This window comes from Ruditapes philippinarum, unplaced genomic scaffold, assembly GCF_026571515.1.
Source record: "Ruditapes philippinarum isolate M1 unplaced genomic scaffold, ASM2657151v2 ctg11141_1_1_1_1, whole genome shotgun sequence".
In the NCBI taxonomy this organism is placed as follows: Eukaryota; Metazoa; Mollusca; class Bivalvia; order Venerida; family Veneridae; genus Ruditapes; species Ruditapes philippinarum.
Window position 1 is genome coordinate 2,833 of NW_026862023.1, and position 20,975 is coordinate 23,807.

The 20,975-nt window shown below is 32.3% G+C and overlaps 1 protein-coding gene across 1 annotated transcript; it reads left to right on the top strand.

The window, feature by feature from the left end:
- Positions 1-10,526: 10,526 nt before the first annotated feature.
- Positions 10,527-17,473, top strand: LOC132717708 (sushi, von Willebrand factor type A, EGF and pentraxin domain-containing protein 1-like). The gene is made up of 5 exons (XM_060701258.1): positions 10,527-10,738; positions 11,233-11,349; positions 11,743-11,922; positions 16,600-16,722; positions 17,274-17,473. The coding sequence occupies exons 1-5, from the start codon at positions 10,654-10,656 to the stop codon at positions 17,471-17,473; spliced, it is 705 nt and encodes a 234-aa protein (XP_060557241.1). The 5' UTR covers positions 10,527-10,653.
- The last annotated feature ends 3,502 nt before the right edge of the window (positions 17,474-20,975 follow it).

Sequence of the window (20,975 nt, forward strand, 5' to 3'; positions counted from 1 at the left end):
AAGATTTTATAATTGTATTGCATTTATCTTTTTGCAACACTTCGAGTGTTACTGTAATACATGATCTATTTATAAATTAAAAGTGTATATATTAAATGTTATGGATCCAAATGGAGGTCCAAATGGTTTTTACCATATTTACAAACTACATTTTATTTAGATCATTTTTAATTACTGATTTTCATTTTCTTGCATATTTTTCTGAATACTTATAAATAAAATGTCGTCAATGTCAAATATTGTTATTTTTTAGGATATAGAGGATATTGAATGAGTGTAAGTTCAATACTGATCGAATTTATTGCACGAGTTGAATAAAATTATATTATGCGAGCCTCTGGCGAGCATAATATTATTTTATTCAACGAGTGCAATAAATTTAGTATTTAACTTACACGAATTTAATATTCTATTTATCACATACCCAAAATAAAGACCATTTAAAGTGAAATAAGAGTCATTTTTCATTGATGCGCCTATAGTATAACGCTAACATTTAGCGCGTCTTTACACTTTGTTTGTATAACGCTAATGACGTCACGTCAAAATATATGCACGGCCGTGCAATACCATATTTACGGAGTCGCAATATCGGCACGGGTGTGTGATAAAATAAAACATCAAACATAACACACATAGAAGGACAACCAAAGATCTAATAATGTGTAATGAGGGTCAATGAAATCATAGTATCGTCTAAACATGAGTCTTTCAAGCATTCTTAACGGTAGTATTACCCCTCACTTTTTTGTAAATGCTTATCTCCAAAATGTCACTGGGAGCTTTCCTTGCTTTAATGCAAGTGTATCACGTGACAAAAATATATTATTTTACATAGGTAACAGTACTTTTTTAAAAGAAGTCCCGCGGTATGTTTTTAAATAATAAAATGGATGACATATTTACTCTCGACTCTGCCTGTAGCTCAGTTGGTTAGACTACTGACTGTCACTCCTGAGGTTCCGGGTTCGACCCTAGGTAACACCCTAGGGTTTTTTCAGAGACACTTTAGAGTCTGCTGAGGTAAGCACCTTTAGTTACTGGAAATATGTGCTTACACTTTCGCGGTTATCCTTGACCGTCCGCTCTAAAGAAAAATCAATCAATCAATCAATCAATAATGTTTCGAAGTTCACTACGTAGGGTAATCAACAGGGAATTCAGATGTTTGCAATCTAGGGTGTCTTTCGTGTGGTTGAATAGTCAAAAGATAAATAGTCGTTTTCTTGGGAAGTTAATGCATGGGGATATGCATGTAAAAATAGAACAAGCAGATGATCAAACACAAAGCAAAGGATTATTTAATCATTGAAACACACAAATCTACTTTCAGATATAGGATATTGTAATTGCTCATTGTCAAAAAATCATATTTGAGTCAGATTTCACGGATCATATAAATTGGCTAGTGTTTTGAATTCTAAATGAATTACAGTTTAACGAATGTGTATGACTGATATATTTCATCATTAATTTTGCTGAAGGTGAACTAGAAAACAATTTCTCAAGTATCATTACAACTTGCATATATAATGTTACTCTTTGTTCAATTTTGTTAAAAGTTAATTTTATTGAAAATATCCGATCATTATCATCATTATTCGGGTAAATACAATAAATGACACATAGGTTTGTGAGTATCAGTAACAATATCATCGCTCGTAAAATCATTTTACCCAACCGGCAGTATTTTCAACGGGATATTAGTTTTATTGTAACCCACAAAGTCTATATATTGTCTCCTTGATAGGGCTTTTACCTTCATCTGGACATATTTGGTTGTTCGACTACCATTTATTTTTGAAAATCAACATAAAATTAGCATTAAATCACACTGACGATGACAGAGCGAAATATTCATCCGAAAGTATTGATGACAGGTGCAGTGCAATTGCGTATTCTTGTTGCTGTTGTTGTTGTGCCTGCTGCTGCTTCTAGTACAAATGCTGCTACTGCCACGACAACAGCTGGCAAAAACAACGAGATTCCGCTAAAAACAAGCAAACATCGTATTAAAATGAAATTCAAAGTATTTAAGGATTAATGCTGAATGCAAGTTCTCCTATCTGAAAGAGCATCCATTTTCAGTGAGAACAAAGGTTTTTTTTTAAAGCTTAGAGGAGGCAATCTTCCTTTCTTTTTTCTTCATATTTTGCCTACATTTATGCAATTCATCTATTATAAGCTATCGTCTTTCTGAAGTTAATAAGGTAGTTTCTTACAGTTAACAGGTATAACCGAGGGGGTCATTATTTTATTGGGGTCAGTTGAAGTTACACCGGCATCCAGTATGCCATGAAGGCCGTTTTGTATAGGATACATTAGTTTTAGGAATAAATAGATTTTTTTAAGGTTATTCACAGAACATGAACATGAATTTTAATGTTTGGCGGCAATTTTGATATTACGTTCCAAAATGAACCATCTGATGTCAATACGAACCTCAACAGACAATTTTAATTATTTACGTTTTATTTAGTTTTTTTTAAACCTTACAAAAGAGTCAAAACTTAAACATCAATAGTTGCCCTAGACGACAAATATGAAGATATTGCATAATTCGCTTGAATGAACCCTTAATGGGCAACTTGCTTAGGTAAATGTCGTCTATAATGCACATCCCTAGCACCGGTTGATGAAGAGAGTTTAGCAAAACGATATAGACACGGTGACATACAGAAGCATCCAGAATGTTCATACGACGGTAATCTTGGAATGTTAAATATGACACATTCCTGACATTCCGTTGAAAGCGTTATACTGTTAAAAGAGCTCTTATAAATTAGCAACAAAATGTTGACAGATATAGTGAATCTTAATATTTATCGAGAATTTGAAAGTAAAGGTATTTAAAGAAAGTAAAATTCACCGAAGGCATTTAACTCTTATCTCCCATAAACAGTACACATTTTCCTACTATTCTGGATAAATGTATGCGTACGAAAAGAATGAAATATAAAGAAATAGATATACATATATTTATTTCCGTATAGAATACATTGATTTTAAAACAACATGTAATTTACAAACATTAAAAACATACAAGAGAATAAATAAGCCATGACATGCGCACAAGCACCAAGAATAGCGCAAAATAGAGAGACTAATAACATTGTAGACCCCTTCGTTGGTGGCATTACACCGATAGCCTTTCAGTGCAAATGTATACTTTCAATTTAATATTATCACAGCAATGTTGCAATTATTTTAACACCGACTAGAATAACAACATAGTATCACATTAATTCAGATAAACAGAAAAATTAAGCTTTGAAGCAAATGATAAAATAAACAAGCATTATATGTTTTTCCTTAAGAAAATTTTCAATAAAATAATAGTATTATTCAATTATAAAATTAATTATATCCCAGTAATTGCTAAAACATTTGGCAAGATACCATGACGCAACTTTAAACAAAATAAACTTTTAGAAACGAATGAATGATAATTTAAAAATGAATAATACTAGACTTAAAGAAATGCATCATTGCATATAAAATGTGTTAAAAGATTAACGAAATGAGTTTAAACCATTCCTATACTGGAGCACCTGATATAAATTTAAAAACTTATAAAAGGCTTATGAAAAAATTACAAACTGTCTATTAGGTACTTCGTAACAGATGCTTTGAAAGAAGGAAAGCTGCCAATGTTAGATAATTCAGCTGGCAGCTTGTTCTACAACAAACAATCTTTTGGTGACTGATTTGTGTCATTTGTGTTTTAACAACGCCCCCGCAAAGCTAAAAGCCGCGTATTAACAAGTTACAATGGCGAGGGCGCGGGGCGAAAATACGCTTTTAAGCGGGGAGGGGCGCGGGTCTAAGTTTAATGAATAAAACGTCGCCCCACTGAAGCAAGGAATAATATTTAAGGAATAAGCGGCGGGTTCGAGAAGTTAAATCATGCTTATTAGCATTATGATACCCATTAACTACGTATACTTTATGATTTACCATGGTAGGACCTCTGTTTAGCGGCTGTATTAAGACGTATGTTAAAACACAATTTTGGTTGGAATATGATTAACGCTTTACCAACGTACACATTAACTAAGCTGGAGACATGGTGTAGAGGATCAAACTACTGCGGTATCACATGGCAATGTTGAATTAATTTTCTTTTTATATCGGCTACTGCATTTGTTTATCAGCAGATAATGTAAAGAAGAAACAAGTCTTATTGAGTTTTTTGTCCTGAACTAAAAGATGATTTATACATTTAAGTTAACAAACCAATATTGACCGTAACTACGAAATTATTGATAGATTGATTGATTGTCATTATATAATCTTAAGGCAAATGACTTTCTTTAGTGAAGAATGGTAATATAATTTTGTTCTTGCAGTATATATAAAGTATAGTAATAAATGGTTAATCCTTCAAACGCTTTGTAAATAGTCCTTATGACATACAACTATGTACTTTTCTGCAAAAACGCCATCAAATATCACATATTTTTATTTCTAAACGTCAGTATGTTGCTGACATACAACAAAGTTAGATACTCAAGATTTACTCTGTTTTAAACGATAAATTGTTTTCAATGTCAATGCAGCATTATATCACTTTAATTGTTTAAACAGTTTATAATTCAAAAAGTTAGTTTAGACACAATATCTGCAAATATTTTAACTAATAACTCTTTATCTTTCAATTTAAAAGCTTATTCCGATAGGAATTTGGTGCTTTGTCATCGTATTAAAGCTTATCAAAACAAACACAAGAATTCCTAGATATAAGATTAGTCTACTTGAATTTTGATAATCTCACCTTTTTATAATGAACACTTGAAAGAATAAAGCGGCGTGTACATTTCAGACAGTGTATGGTTATATCATGTTTCTGTGTCCGCACAAGTATATCTTATATCTTTTTAAACTGTTGAGTCATTGGTAACTTTAGGGTTATTTCTTAAGATAAAAGTAATATGTTAACTGTATATAGATAGTTAAATATGTAAAAACTCTTGTCAAAGCATTAAGATTGCATCAATTAAATAGCTATTCCATTTCCATATTCCTATTACCAATTGTAGACTAAAATTTGAAATTTATATATATTTATTATAAATTTGAAACACTATTTTTTCACTTTTGTAAAACATTCATTTTGTCATAAAGAAATAAAGACGGGTAAATAATGCTTTTTAATGAAAACCATTTAATATACATAAGAAGAAACGTAAGAAAGGCTGTCACTTTCCCTTTTACTTACTGGTTCTCCGCGTTACATCGTATATCTAACTGTAACGTATTACATAAACCGGTTTTGAAGGCTTGAATGTATCCAAGCATACATGTGTATTTCATACATGGGTATACAATATATACATACCCGCGGCAGAGTATGGACATCATAAAAAAATAAAGAAAAATAGCGATATTTCTCTTACGAGATCACCAGCATTGAAATTCAATATTTATAATGTTATATGATTATGTTAAAGACATAATTAAGCAAACTGTTTTATAAGGGTTAAAATAACAATGTTAGTGAAAAAAAGTTTTGAATGTATAGGTTTATTTCATGTATGTATATGTGGAACAGAACATGTATTTTGATTAAGGAAAATATTTATAATCTTTATATTCAATATGCACGTCAGCATGTCTGAGCACGGTCCGTTGTTAGTCTGAGGAGGTTCACTTTTGTGTTTCCTCTGTGCATGCCGCCCACGGATTCTACGGTTCCTCTTATATTAAAAAAAGATAAAAAAAAAGGTTTTACGCAGGCAGCCAGTATTCCTTTGACGAATATACGATCGAACTTGTTAAGTTTTGTGTAATTTACATTTTATCATGAAATGTCTTGGACATAGTACAGCAGTTTTGACCGCGATATGCATTATACATATGTATGTCTCATTATGATATTTCCTCCTGTTATAACGATCTCGTTATAAAATAACCTCGCTACAATGCACAAAATTGTTGTTTGTTTATTGTAAGTTAGAGTAAGACTGAAGATGTATGCTATATAGAAATTGATAATTGCATTGTTTTTCTTTCGTAATAAATTACATTCATTAGACTGGTCAATATTTTACAATGAGATTGATTTTGATGTACGAGAAACTACGAATTTGAAATAATTATCATAATATTTTTAACTCTTAGAGCTCGACTAAATGCATTTCAAACATATTTTTGTAAACTTTACATAGATCATCTAGATCATTTACAATAGATCATCTAGATCATTTATGACAGGAAAATTTATACACATATCGAAATTGGAAAAAAAAATCCAGTCCTGTAAACCAACCTGGCAATTTGTTCTACAACAAACAATCCATTGGTGACTGATTTGTGACATTCGTGTTTTGACCCCGGTACCCCGCCAAGCTAAAAGTCGCGTATGAACAAGTTACAGGGCCACTGCTGATGATCATGTGACCAAAATCGTACAATGGGCTCATAATATGGCGTCTTAAGCAGTGAAATTGAGGTAAGCATACAGTTATAGTTAAATATATATATGTAAAACTAGGCCGTATAAAAAACACGTACTGTTCTATTATGGGTTACTTTGTAGCTCTCTCTAATTAAGCCTGAAAGTCGAAAAATTGTTTGTGGTGATTTGTACAATGGACGAACAGGTACTAAATGGCGTTTTATTCAGAAAAAAAAACCGTATTTTGAGCAAAATTAGCAATGACATCTTTTGCACAATTGCAAGTTTGCCAGTCATGAACCATTCAATTCCTTTGTATGCTAACCTCAATTTCACTGCATTTACCGAGAGTTTAAGCCGCAATTTTATGAGCCCATTGTACGATTTTGGTCACGTGATCATCTGCAGTGATGGCGAGGGCGCGGAGCGAAAACACGTTAATAAGCGGGGAGGGGCGCGAGGCAAAGTTTAATAAATAAAATTTCGCCCACTGGAGCAGTGAGCGAGGTTTAGGAAATAAAACAGCGGGTCGAGGAGCTAAATCATGCTAATTAGCATTATGATACACGTGAACTACATATACATATGATTACCATGATAGGACCTCTGTTTAGCGGCTGTATTAAGACGTATGTTAAAACACAATTTTGGTTGAAATATGATCAACGCTTTACCAATGTACACATTAACTAAGCCGGATACATTGTGTAGAGGATCAAACTACTGCGGTGTCACATGGCAATGTTGAATTAATTTTCTTTTATGCCCCAACAAAGTGGGAGCATAAAGCGTTGCACTTGTCCGTCCGTCCGTACGTTCGTACGTACGAACGTCCCAATATCTTGTGAACGCAACTCCTCTTAAACCGGATGGCAGATTTTGCTTAAACTTACAGGGATGAGCAACCTTAATGTGTAGATGATAGTAAAGGCAGGAATTTTTGCTGCGGCCAAATTTAACAGAATTATGGTCCTTTGTTGATTTTTGTCACCATATTCCATATAGAAATTTTGTGAACGCAACTCCTCTTAAACCGGATGGCAGATTTTGCTTAAACTTCCAGGGATGATCAACCCTAATGTGTAGATGGTAGTAAAGGAAGGAATTGTTGCTGGGACTAAATTTTACTGAATTATGGTCCTTTGTTTATTTTTTCACTATATACCACATAGAAATTTTGTGAACGCAACTCCTTTTAAACCGAATGGCTGATTTGCTTAAACTTTCAGGGATGATCAACCTTAATGTGTAGATGGTAGTTAAGGAAGGAATTTTTGCTTGGACTAAATTTAACTGAATTATGGCCCTTTGATGATTTTTTCACTATATACCATATAGAAATTTTGTGAACGCAACTCTTCTTTAACCGGATGGCTGATTTTGCTTTAACTTCCAGGGATGAACAACCTTAATGTGTAGATGGTGAAGGAAAAAATTGTTGCTGCGACCAATTTTAACAGAATTATGGCCCTTTGTTGATTTCTTCACTATATACCATATATAAGTCAGTTGGGGCATCTGTGTCCTTTTGACACAGTTCTAATTATATCGGCTACTGCATTTGTTTATCAGTAGATAATGTAAACAAGAAACAAGTTTTATTTAGGGAAATTATTAGTCAACCGGTTGCAAAGACTTAATATTACTTTTCATTTGATCGTGTACTGGTTAACGTTTACAGATTGATCAAATGTAAGAACATAATATGTTAAAATCATCGTGAATTGTACCTATGTTCTCTTATAAGATAGATATTTTCATTTATAGATGCAGCTATTTGTTTAATTACTGTCAATGACAGCTAATTTAAGTGATTTTTAAAGTCAATATGATTGCGAATAAGCAACATTATATTCTTTTTCTCCATTCATATTTGTTACTTATTTAAAATAGCCTGGGAGTGCAAGACAATTCGCGTGCTTTAAATGACGTTATTTTGCGGGCCTTTGCCTTTTATGAATAATTTTCGTTCTTAGGATTTAAATACATTAGCTTCTACAAGACAAAGGTTCCAAATAAAAATATTGGTTTTCGAAATTCAAACTTAGATAGTCTGTTTTAGTTATTTAGGTTTAATTTTCTTTAGATTACCTTACAAAAGAGTCAAAACTTAAACTTAGTTTTCGCCCAAGACGGCTAATATGAAAAAATTGTTGGATTGGTCATGGTAAACATACTTTGGTAAATGGCACCTATAATGCATATCCCTTGCACCAACTGAAAGAGAGAGTTTAGCTTAATGATACAGGAACGATGAAAGTTAAAAGCATCTACAATGTAAATACTACTGTGATCAAGGAATGTTCAATATGACACTTTCCTGTCATTCTGTGAAAAGCGGTGTACGCTTTAAAGAGAGCATTAATTCAGAACAAAAGGTAGACAGAAAGTGTACATCTAAATATTGGAAAATAAAGATGACCATAGAAAGTAAAATTAACTGAAAGCATTACACTTATCTCCCATAATCTCTACACATTGGTCTACTATCCTGCGATACATGGATGCACATGAAAAGGATGAAATATATAGAAGTGACACGAAATAGGGCACCAAACAGGAACAAAGTAACACATGTGCGAAAAATAACCGATGACTTAATTAATATCTTATCGTCGTCATTTGATGCAAGGTTCATGTTTCACTTTCATTCGTAATTTATTTTCGAAATGTGATTAACATGACTGTAATGTACAGGATCACAGATGGGAATAACTAGCTCTTGGGTAACTGTTTAGCAGAAAATCTTCGGAGCCTCGTTTGCGCAGTAAAGTAAGATATTTCGGTCTGTACCGGCAACCGGCGTAAGATTCTTATAGATAGAATAATAATGTTAAATAACTATATCTTTACTAGTAGTGCTTATCGATGTCAATGTCATGTTTTCAACCGCAGCAAACGAAGTCTTCTTCGAAATAGGGAGTTTGTTATATTATGCCTTATGTTTTGGTTTTGATGAACCTATTTATCTGACTTTTAATGTAGTACACCTCTTATGCATTATCTCTACTATGGAGAGTAATCAAATAGGCTAGAATCACTGTAAAGTGTATTGAAACTGAGGGGCGTGCGTTCAAACTCCAGAAGGGGCAACATTTTTTTCTTTCTTTTTTTTAAACATTTTTATGAATCACTCAGATCCCTACTGGAAGGAAAAATGTTAATTTTAATTATATAAGTATTGTAGGTATGTATTTGCTAAATAATGCAAAATCTAATAGCAAATATGATACTAGATATTTTCAAAATTTAATAAAACTACACGGTAAAGGTATTTTATATTTTGCGAGACCAACTAATTTGCATTTAATAATAGTTAGGCAAACTTTGAAAACAGCCCCTCATTATAGAAAATTATAAGGATATTTTAAATAAGGCTTTTTACATAGGGAAATGGTCAAATAAGTGTTCAAAGTCAATGGGGTAGGGTTACATGTTTGAACATATTAAAAACATTTCGTTTAGAAACAATCGTTTTGCTGATTTAATTAATTACATGAATGTCATCATTTGTTTCTTAACAAAGAGTTATAGGAAAACAAATTTTTTTCACAATGATGAGATTATGGATAATTGAGAGTTTCCTCATTTCTGAAAAAAAACCTTTCTAATGGCATAGTTTTTGTTCAGAAAAATGTCCATAACTCATAAACCACACGGTTATTTTTGTTTAAATTTTGCATACAATTTAACAGTTCCTTATAGTGTTCATTAGGGGTGTACTACCTTAAAACAAAACAGACTGGGACATTATTTGACAATTATACATAAGTATTCCAAATCATGTTTACTGTTTAACTTCTGTTATCCGAGGCGTTTGTTCGGCAGTGTAATACATTTGTAATATTAAAACAATCTACGCACTGAAATCAGCCGTACGTTCTACAATCATGACATGTTAAAGTTCTCCTTGACACAAACAAAATTAATACTCACGAGTATTTTGATAAATGAAATCTTAATACAAACAGGAAAGAGTGTTTGCTTTACCACAAATTCAATCACTTCACCGACTTTATCTCTGGAATTATTTAAACATCATATCTACGCTTATTCATGTTCTTCAAACCTTGAGATAAGCTGATAAACATATCCAGTGTTTGCCGCTGTAATTACTTTAAATAAAAAAGTTGTAATATTTTAAACCAGAGACAGGGTTTCACTAACCCGTATAATTTGTACGCTTCATATTGAAGTTATATTTCAAATTACGCCTTCAAAGATTCAGGTATGTAAGACAAGGGAACCAACTGATTATGGAATTGAGAAACGTACTTAAAGTGGTTTCATGCTTGCTGTTTATTGCGTGGATTGCAAAAGGTAACAACACCACTGTGAAAGGTACGCTTTGTTAAATTTTGTCTTTAAACATATTATTTATTTTTTGCTTAAAAGTATTTCTTTAAATGTTCAAGAAGAAGATAAATATAGTAAAATATTCAACATTTTATTCAAAGGTTTGTAAGTTTTAAACATATCTTGTTTTAAGTTAACAGCACTGCAGTTTGATTAATGTTTTGTTTATCTAATGAGAGAGAAGAAACACTAGTATGCCAGAAGATTGTCTCGTCATTTAAAAAGCTCATATTAAATTGTAACTCTAAATTTGATGAAAAGTATTTAGTCTGCGAAAGGAAGATCTTCTTCTGTAAATACATGTATGTTAGGAGCAAAGTGTGACATTGTCTTTTATACCCTAAAGAACTTCGTTCATATTTCGTTTACTCTCACATTTAATGTACATCTCAATCAAATACATTCAAAAATGCATTCAATATATCCTATCCTAAAAACACGATTTATAATTTAGAGATTTGTGATTTCGTTCTTTCCAGGTGATTCCGTCTGTAAAGATGAGACACCGGATTGTGGATATTATAATGAAAACAAATCATGCGATAACAGACACTTTGCTCTCCTTTACTGTCGTAAACATTGTGATTTATGTAAAGGTTGGTAATTATCGAATGTTCCTATCTTATATAAAAACATCTTCGATCCCCTTTTTATAGCTTTGATTTTCATTATATACAGTAAAATGCAGTTGATTTTTAGCAGCCGATGGTGGTTAAACAGGTTATAATGGTTGTGATTATGATGTATATTGTTCCTTAATCAAGAGGCTTTGTGTATGTAGCATAACATTATCACAAACGTAATATCTTACGTACGTTGCATATAAACTATCATATTTTTTATCTAATTACTTGATTAAGTAATATTTAATACTTTATAATAAGTTACAAGGTAATTATAAAATTAAAATGAAAATCTTTAGCGTATTTACACTTACTTTTCATGCCTACTGAACATTTCTACTAAAATGGTTGCTCGGTTGATTTCAGTATGCAATATACCAACTGAAGATAAAGGAAACAGTAGCTTAACATTGACCTGGGACAATAATACAAATAATTTTCAATTGAATTACAAATGTAATGAAGGATATTATCACGACAAAGGAAGCCTCACGAGGACATGTGACAAAGAAACGTGGACAGGCTCAATGCCAGTATGTTCAAAAGGTATCATATGAATATAATATTAGTTATATCCCGACTTTTTATCAACATTCCGAGTAATCGTAACGATCAAAGCAAGAAAAATGGTTCAATTTTTGTTCAAAACTGTAAATAAACATGTACTGTATACTTCATAACTGCAATGTCCCGGCTTAGAGTTTTCTCATATAGTCTTGCAATTGAAACTTACACGTGGAATAAACCTTGAATTGTACCCTTTGAGGGTAAAAAGTAGAAATCGTTTCATTTAGAAAGATAAATTTCGTGTGATTCTCACAGTATTAGAAAAGGCAGAAAATTTACCCTATTTGTTTACATTAATGATTTTAGCCTCGAAATGATCTTATAGCTAAACATAATAGCGAAGGAAATGGCTTTTAATTGTAGATTTAAATTAAGATACTTTGTATAATACACATGTGCCATCCATAAATACCTTAACATATCTTTTTAATTGATTAATTGTGAATAAACAAAGCTATTTTACATTTCGAAGAAAGTTTTTAGTTTAACTAGACTTTATAGATGCCGGAATTGTATTCACATTTACAAATATAATATTTCACAAATTGTACACATAGGACAGCTGCCATCTAATATATTTTGTATCCACCCATTTTATGTGCAGACGACAATATTCTTACTGGAATGTTCTACAAAGGGATTTGACAAAATGAAACATTAATATTTGTGCAATATCATAGTTCTTTTTCAAGAACTAAAATGGTTTGCTGTCGCAACTTGTCCTAAATGCTTTCATATTTTTGATGAGGTGGTGGTTTTTTGTTTTTTGTTTTTTTTTTGTTTTTTTTTTTAATTTATTTTTCATTTCATTTCTCCTAATTTTTTATGAACACTTGTCAGTATCTGATATTGGTGCTAACATGTATAAAAACACCGGTATAAATAGAACAACGCCTGATCAATGTTACAAACGTGATAACGCGTACAGTTTACTCTTGTTGACAATATAGCCAAGCTCAATATGACTGCAGTTAATTCCATGATGCATATATGTTCATTTGCCAGCAAGTCAATGATGCGTGATTTTATGCACTCTTATGTATTGGCAATCGTAATTGATATATAATAATTACCCAAGAGCAAAAGACTTTAAGTGACCAATCGACACGAAATATCTTGTCAGGCACTTGGTAAAATAGAAGGAAGCATGTCAGTTCAAAATTACAAGCAAAGGAGCGCTATGCATAAGTTGTGTAATTTGAAAACTACGTTGTCGGAAAGAATCACGAGGATATTCGCGGATAATAGCAAAACGCTGTTATTTTATTTATTTTTGCTTTTGTTTTGAAAGCATAGTATCTGCCATTCGTTGTTATCTGGAATTCTTATACTTAAACATAAGGTAGATTGTGACCAATCCTTACATGAATGATTCTTGATGACCTTATACAAATGGTAGATATTGTTCCAGTCTTAGTATAGGTATGTGACAAAGGCTTAAATAAAACAAGACCATAGATATTAAATTCATGTAAATTTACCATGTGGTACTCTAAAGAAGTCATATCAATCATAGTACAAGCCTTAACGTTGTATTTTCTATGAGTCAGCTGCTTTATAAAATAAAGAAATAAACGCTATTCCTTAAAAAATGCCAAAGGTACAAGTTAAGGATGTTGCAGACTCGGTTTGATATAGCCTGCCCACGGACAGTAGTTATAAATACAAGCTACAACGTCAAATCCATCGGCTAAATAGCAGTATCCGACAATATGTGATTAAGGATAGGCGACATTTAATGAACGCATCCTAAGGAAATATGATGATGTGGCAGGTTTCCACGTGTTGAGGCTGATAAAAATTTTATTCCAAAACAATATGCAAAGTTGTTTGCTATATCTTACAATTTAAATACTTTCAATGGTATCCTTATTTAAGAATCTTCCCTTTATCGTTTACTATACACGATTTAATTCTTGGTATTGCGAAGCGATGTCATTCGTCTTTGTGTGGATAGTTTTGGCCGCATAATCTTAGACTACCAGTTTCCGTTAAATTTCGTGAAAAACGATTTCTCCTGAGAACACTGGGCCAATGTTGCAAACATTTGTGTGTGATGTTTCTGGCATGAAGCTCTAGAGTTCAATTTAACATCTTGGTTAGAAGGGTTTTAATACACATGTTATTTTACATTAAATTATTCGTCTATGAACGTGTTAGTCTTGCATTACCTAATGAAACTATACATTGTTCGAATTTTAGCCTTGGGGTCAAAATTGGCCCCGCCCAAGGGGGTAGTGTTTTTTATAGGAAATCTTCTACTTAAAAAGGACAAGGGCTATATCTACACTAATTATTCAAGTTATATTCCTCGGGTAAGAATTGCCCTCGCTCCAGGGGTCAAAGATACTTTCTTAAGATAAAAATCTTAAAACTTTTGTTGACATTATAGCCCTAGAGTAATGTATTGCCCTTATATTTATAACAAAAAATCATTTCTAAAACTACAATAGCAAAAGCTTTTTTTATCTTTGCCATAAAACATGTCCAATGTCGACCTCTTCCACGTTTTGTTCAAAACAAAGTCCTGGGGTCAAAATCAAATAGTAAATGGAATATAATATTAAATAATATCCCTCATGTACAGACTCAATCGAACAGAGTCTGCAATTCTCTTGTAATTTTGTTGTGATTAATGCTTCAGAGGGATCACTTTGTTTGCAGATGTTTAATATAATTTAGTTCATATTGAACAGAAAAATACGTTCCTGACATGCCTTGATTGCGAGTATGCGAATTTTGTATTTTTAAATGTAAATATCGAAACTATCTTAAATTTTAATGAACTGATATAAAAGACGGTACTTTTTATAAACGACTTGGCCTTTTTAATAAAAACTTTTTATCAGTAAATTTTAGAACATAACATCTTAGTTTAAGATCATCCAATCTTTCTCCTATAACATCGACGGGGCGTCCGGGCCGAGTGGTTAAGGTCGTTGACTTCAAATCACTTGCCCCTTACCGCTGTTGGTCCGAATCCCAACAGGGACTTTCGACTCTTTCATTTGACGAAGTTATCCAGCTGGCCTACGGAACGTCGGTGGTTCTACTCAGGTTCCCGTTTGTGCATGAAATAATGCACGGAAGGGCACATGACGACTTCTTCCACCAGTATGGCTGGAACTTTGCAATATGACCTATACTGTGTCGGTGTGATGTAAAAATCAATTAAAAACAAACAAACATATAACATTGACCTTACATAGCGACGGCCTGGGTATGAGAGACATCACATGTACCAATATAACTACAAGATTAACAACAATAAATCTCCTACTTTCAGTTTATATATGAAGTATATGCTCGCCCATTTGGTCAATTCTAGGGTAAACAAAATAACACGCACAAAATTAGCCACGATCCAGAGGTCCATGGTTTTTATTTTTAAAGTAAATATTTCAAAACAATTTCGCATTGAAAACTGCAAAGGCTTTATTTTAGACATTTAGCATGAAATATTAGCTCGTGCATCACTTCAAATTCATTCTCCAAAACCATGAAGGCTAAAGCCTTGACTTGATACATTATCAAGTAGACCTCAGTCCAGTGCATCTGAGTGTCGTGTTGGTATGGCAGGATTGTGTCGGCGGCTGCGGTCTTGCCTTGTTGATCTTATTTGTCATTTTCTTGTTCACATTGTAACCAGTGATTTTTTTATAGCAACCATTGCCTTCCATAGCAAACAGTGATTTCTTAGATCAAACAAAGTCTGCATTATTTTCAGTTTTGATGTGTCGGGCGTTCTTTAGGGTTTCTGTTTTTCTCTATTCCATTTTCAGATCATTGTTATTTGTGCCATGTTGCGGCTGGGAAATATGTTCATTACTTTTAATCAAAGACGTAATTATTTCGATAATTGAATATCGTGCAACACGACATTATTGTCTTTTTTTTACTTGAGGACCATATGCTGCTTTTCATGAAATCGCATTAACGTGTCATATTGAAGGTTATATGATAACGCAATATGAACATATCTGCGGATGTTTCAAAATTCAAAGGTTCATGTTAAGTGTTTATACCCGCTTAAGCCTATGGCTTTGACGGTAATTTGCACTTTGAAATACCGACTATAAAAAGGCTCAATCATATCGCGCCTGTCACATTTCCTTTTTAAACGTGTTTCTTTAGAGATTGTGATTTATTTTAACTTTTTAAAGGAACAATTGTTTTCCCGTCGCAATAGCAACCAGTTATGTTTTTGTTTTATTTTAGCAGTATTTCAGACAAAATATGAACTTTTTTGATAACAGGCTAAGATTAATATTTTATATTTGCTTTTCATTTATACTTTACAATAGTACTTGTCCATTTTCATTTGCAGCATTTGTAGTCAGAGAAGTGATATTGGGACAATCATGGCTTTTTTGTTTTATCTTAATCTTTAAACATAAGTAGCCATTGGACTCATTTTGTTTATGGCCGTTTGAAAGGGACACTATCTATATCACCCAGACAAAATAAACTGTTTGCAATGGCGTACTTATTTAAGCTAATTCAGTTGCAAGAATGTATTTTGTCGTCAGATGGCAATATACGTCTGTGTCGAATTGTTTATCATATTTAGGCCAATATCTAGCTGAAAATGATATATTGATACATTTGATTGTAAACATTTTAGACTATGCATCAATTTGATTGTTAAATTTACAGTTTTAGGACGTGCCTGCATGAACAATAAAGACTGTACAGATTTGTTACCAAATTCCACTTGTACGAGCAAGATATGTTCATGTTCAACAAACTTTTCACCAATTGGAAACAAATGTCTAAAAGGTAAAGCAATTGACTATGTTATGTAACAAGTGTGGTTTAGGTGATTTAAATAATAAGGTGAGTAACGAGGTTGTTTTTGCTACTTTATACTTTCACTGACGTTTTTAATGAAAATAAGAAAGATTAACTTCTTTTTCAAGATGTTTGAGCCGTGAAATTGCATACAAATTGTATTAATGTATGTCATATAATGATTAAGCTTGGCCGGTATACAGAAAAGAGTTAGATAAATACCTTTTTTCACTGGCATAGATTGAATAAATGTGGTCGTTTATTCCAATTATTATATCACTAAGACGATATTTATGTAACTTATATGTTAATAGCCATATCGATGTAAATCAATGGATCAGATATTATGAAAATAAAACGTTGAACAGTGCTTTCAAGCAAAAATGTTATATAAAACTTTAAAAAAAAATGAAAAAAATAAGAAATGAAAAAAATCCTTCCCTGTCATATAATTTAATCATTCAGATTAAAAGAGTTGATACAAACCCCATTTACCTTTGCATTTTAAATTGATGTATATACTTCTTTTCTTGTTTTAGATTGTGACGCAACTGTGTTAGAAAATATGAATAAAACAGCATTAAATAAAGATATTAATACTGCGTTTGGGTCAACAGCAACAATAACATGTGAACACGGATATGTGATATTTGGGAGCTACAATAAGACATATTTCAACATGACCTGTTCTCATAACGGACTGTGGAGTAATAAACAGAAATGCGTTCCAATTGGTTAGATTTATTTTATATTTATCCTACGACAGTTATTTTGGCTCTCTAATTTTAAGGTATAACAGTTTGTAACAACGGAAGTTATCATGTTTACTACCATTAGTACAGTATTACGAAAGACCGGTATGCCCATTTCATCTTCATGAATTCTCGATTTCATTTTCATGAATTCACAATTTTTAATTCCTGAAATCCCGTTTTCAACATACCGAATTTTCGATTTAAGCTTCATGAATTACCTATTTCAACTTCACGAATTCATGACTTCAACTTCACGAATTCACGATTTCAACTTTATGAATTCATGATTTCAAATTCACGATTTCAACTTCAGGAATTCACAATTTCAGCTTCATAAAATCATGAATTCATTTCAATTTTTCACGATTTCTACTTAATGAATTCACGGTTTCAACTTCACGAATTCAACTTTTTTGAATTCACGATTTCAACTTCACAAATTTTCGATTTCAATTTCACGAATTCACGATTTCAACTATGAAGTTGAAATCGTGAAGTTGAAATCATTAATTCATGAAACTGAAATCGTGAATTCAGGAAGTTGAAATCGTGAATTCATGAAGTTGAAATCGTGAATTCGTGAAGTTGAAATTCAAAAAAAGTTGCATTCGTGATGTTGAAAACGTGAATACATAAAGTCAATTCGTGAATACATGAAGTTGAAATGGTGAGTTTGTCGAGTTAAAATCGGGAATTCATGAATTAAGATGAAATCGAAAATCTATGAAGTTAAAATGTCCCCACCGGGCTTTCGTAGTTTTACCACGCTAGTTTTTTTTAATTAACGTCTGTTTTGCCGAGTACAGTCCGACAAAGTATGTTGTCGTTGATGCACGGAAGCACAGAGGGGACATTCCAATTGTACCTTATTTTCCTACCTCGTGGCCAAGAGATATCTCTCAGGAAAAAATGCCATCTCGTGGCCACAAAATGTAACTCAGAACAGGAAACAAAAAAACAAAACAAAAAAAAAACAAAACAACAAAATGGTACCTCGTTCCCGAGAGATACGACTAAGAAACAAAAACCGAAACAGCCCAATCCCGTGGCCAAGAAATATAAACTCAGAAAAAAACAAAAGCGAAATTTCTCTATCTCGTTCCCACTTAATATAACTCAGAAAAAATTGCTATCGCGTGGCCACAGGTTATAACTCAGAAAAAAACAAAACAAAAAAATCGATTTCTCGTGGCCACAAGTTATAAATTAGAAAATAATCGCTATCGCGTTCCCACGTAACATAACTCAGAAAAGAAACGAACAATACCAAAATTTGCTATCTCGTTCCACGAGTTATAACTCAGAAAAGAAACAAAATCGTTCAAAACGAGATATAACTCAGGGAAAAACAAAATTTGCTATCTCGTACCCACGAGTTATTACTCAGAATCCCCCCTCCTATATTTTTCACACGAGTTAATCGGCCAATCAGCTTTTTATTCTATCTCGATGCAACGGCTTTCTATTGTTGGTATTTTAGCATTTCTGGAAAATTGATGTCTCGCGAGACCTTTAGACTTTTATCGTAATGGAAATACATGAAAATTTAACGCGACATTTCTTTGCGGCCAGTGATTTTATGTAATAGTGTGTGCTCCAAACCTGCAACTTCCTAATAAAATCATGTATAAAACCATTGCTCTAATATTCCTAACAAACAAAAAAAAAATGTTGACCAATAAGAATTGCGTGTAATTCTCGGATCATTGTTTACAAATATTTCTTCAGATTGTAGTAACGTCACACTTCAAAAAGAAAATAACATTAAATTTGTAACATATTCTGCAAGTACAACATATATGTCTATCGCCAATGCCACCTGTGAAGTTGGGCACGTCGTGCCTGGAAGAAGTTACAATCAGAAAGAATATACTATGTCCTGTGCATCTGATGGGTTATGGAAAAACATAACAAAATGTGTACGAATAGGTGAGTATAATAATTTGATATTTAGTATGAAAAAGGGAATGATAAGATATCGTCTTATACAATCTTTATCATCTCGACTGTAATTAATTTTATGAACTTTCCACAAGATATCATGATCCATTGTACTATTCAAATCAAATGTGTTTTATTAATATTTATGTTTATCATATAACCTTGTCAAGTTTTAACCTTATCTGTTATCCACGTCAAAACCTCATATACTCAAATTTTTAACGCGTGAGGCAATGTTTCGTTTAAATATTTAATAATAAAGAAAGTAAAAATTGCATTCACAATATACGATAAACCTCCCCCTTTTCAGCAAACATATCTATGTTTTTGTTATAAAATGATGTCGTTCTGATTTTGTTTTATCTAGATTGTGGGTCCGAAGCCTTGTCGAACATTTCAAATGCAAATCAGTCAAAACAAATACATGATACAAAGTACACTGCAACAGCAAACATATCTTGTAATAAAGGTTATACTGATGAAAATCAGAATCAGACAGAAGGCATTTCATTAACCGTAGTAACTTGTAAAGAGGACGGAATATGGCAAAAATTACCAAAGTGTGTTAAAAAAGGTAAACTGTACGCTATAGTTTGTATCTAGACATAGTAAAATGCATTACTGTTTTGTCTAGCTATGAACAATACCTTTAAGTCAATGTAGGATGATGAAAATTAAGATTTATATACTTTGTTCGGTTAAATAATCTAATTTTCTAGAATAGACTAGTATATTAAACATCGTTTTATGATGAAGTTAAAATCAAAACATTTAGTAAAGAAGATGCATATCGCACATTACGGAATACATATAGTAATTCGATTTATAAGAAAATAGTCTTCATCAGGGATCAACAAACGCTTTTCAAATTGAGACGATATATGTTATTGTGAGACATAAATATCAACAGTTTTCTTGAAACCAAGATTGTGATCTTCTTGTAGAATTGCATATATTTTCAACCAGTTGCTTTAAATATATAAACATTATACATGGTATTATTATATTGTTTAATAATTTGATGCAATCTCATTAGCTGTAATCTCGTTGGTTCAAGTCATATTCACTGAATGTGGTATCATAATAATTCACTGGCTGAAATTGATTTTCTCTTAAAATAGAGTCAGACTAATATTCAATAAACATTACGCGAAGACAATTAACTGCAATAAATCAAATTTATGGAACAGAATCAATGCATTTATTCTATCTTGCTTGTTGACATTGGAACTTGAATTTTGCTTGATTCCATCTTGCTTTATGATATTTAAACTTTGCATTGTGCTGGATACTATCTTCCATTATTTCATTCAAACTTGAGTAGCGACTAATTCTTTCATTGACTGATAACTATTGAACTTGCACAAACATATTTATCTTACTGATTTTGAATATTAACATATTAACGTCAAATGCCTTTATGTATAAGCTACCGTTCTTCGTGCGCTATACAAAATATTTACGGTTTAGTTATTATTCGTATATCTTTTATGTAGAAGTCATCCAAAATTGTATACATTTTTATTCCCTACTTCCTTTTGTACA

Excerpts from the sequence above, each read along its gene's own strand:
- LOC132717708 (XM_060701258.1), top strand. The coding sequence starts at position 10,654 with ATGGAATTGAGAAACGTACTTAAAGTGGTTTCATGCTTGCTGTTTATT. Across the intron at positions 10,739-11,232 it reads TAACAACACCACTGTGAAAG|GTGATTCCGTCTGTAAAGAT; the intron begins GTACGCTTTGTT and ends CGTTCTTTCCAG. Across the intron at positions 16,723-17,273 it reads TGGAAACAAATGTCTAAAAG|ATTGTGACGCAACTGTGTTA; the intron begins GTAAAGCAATTG and ends TTCTTGTTTTAG.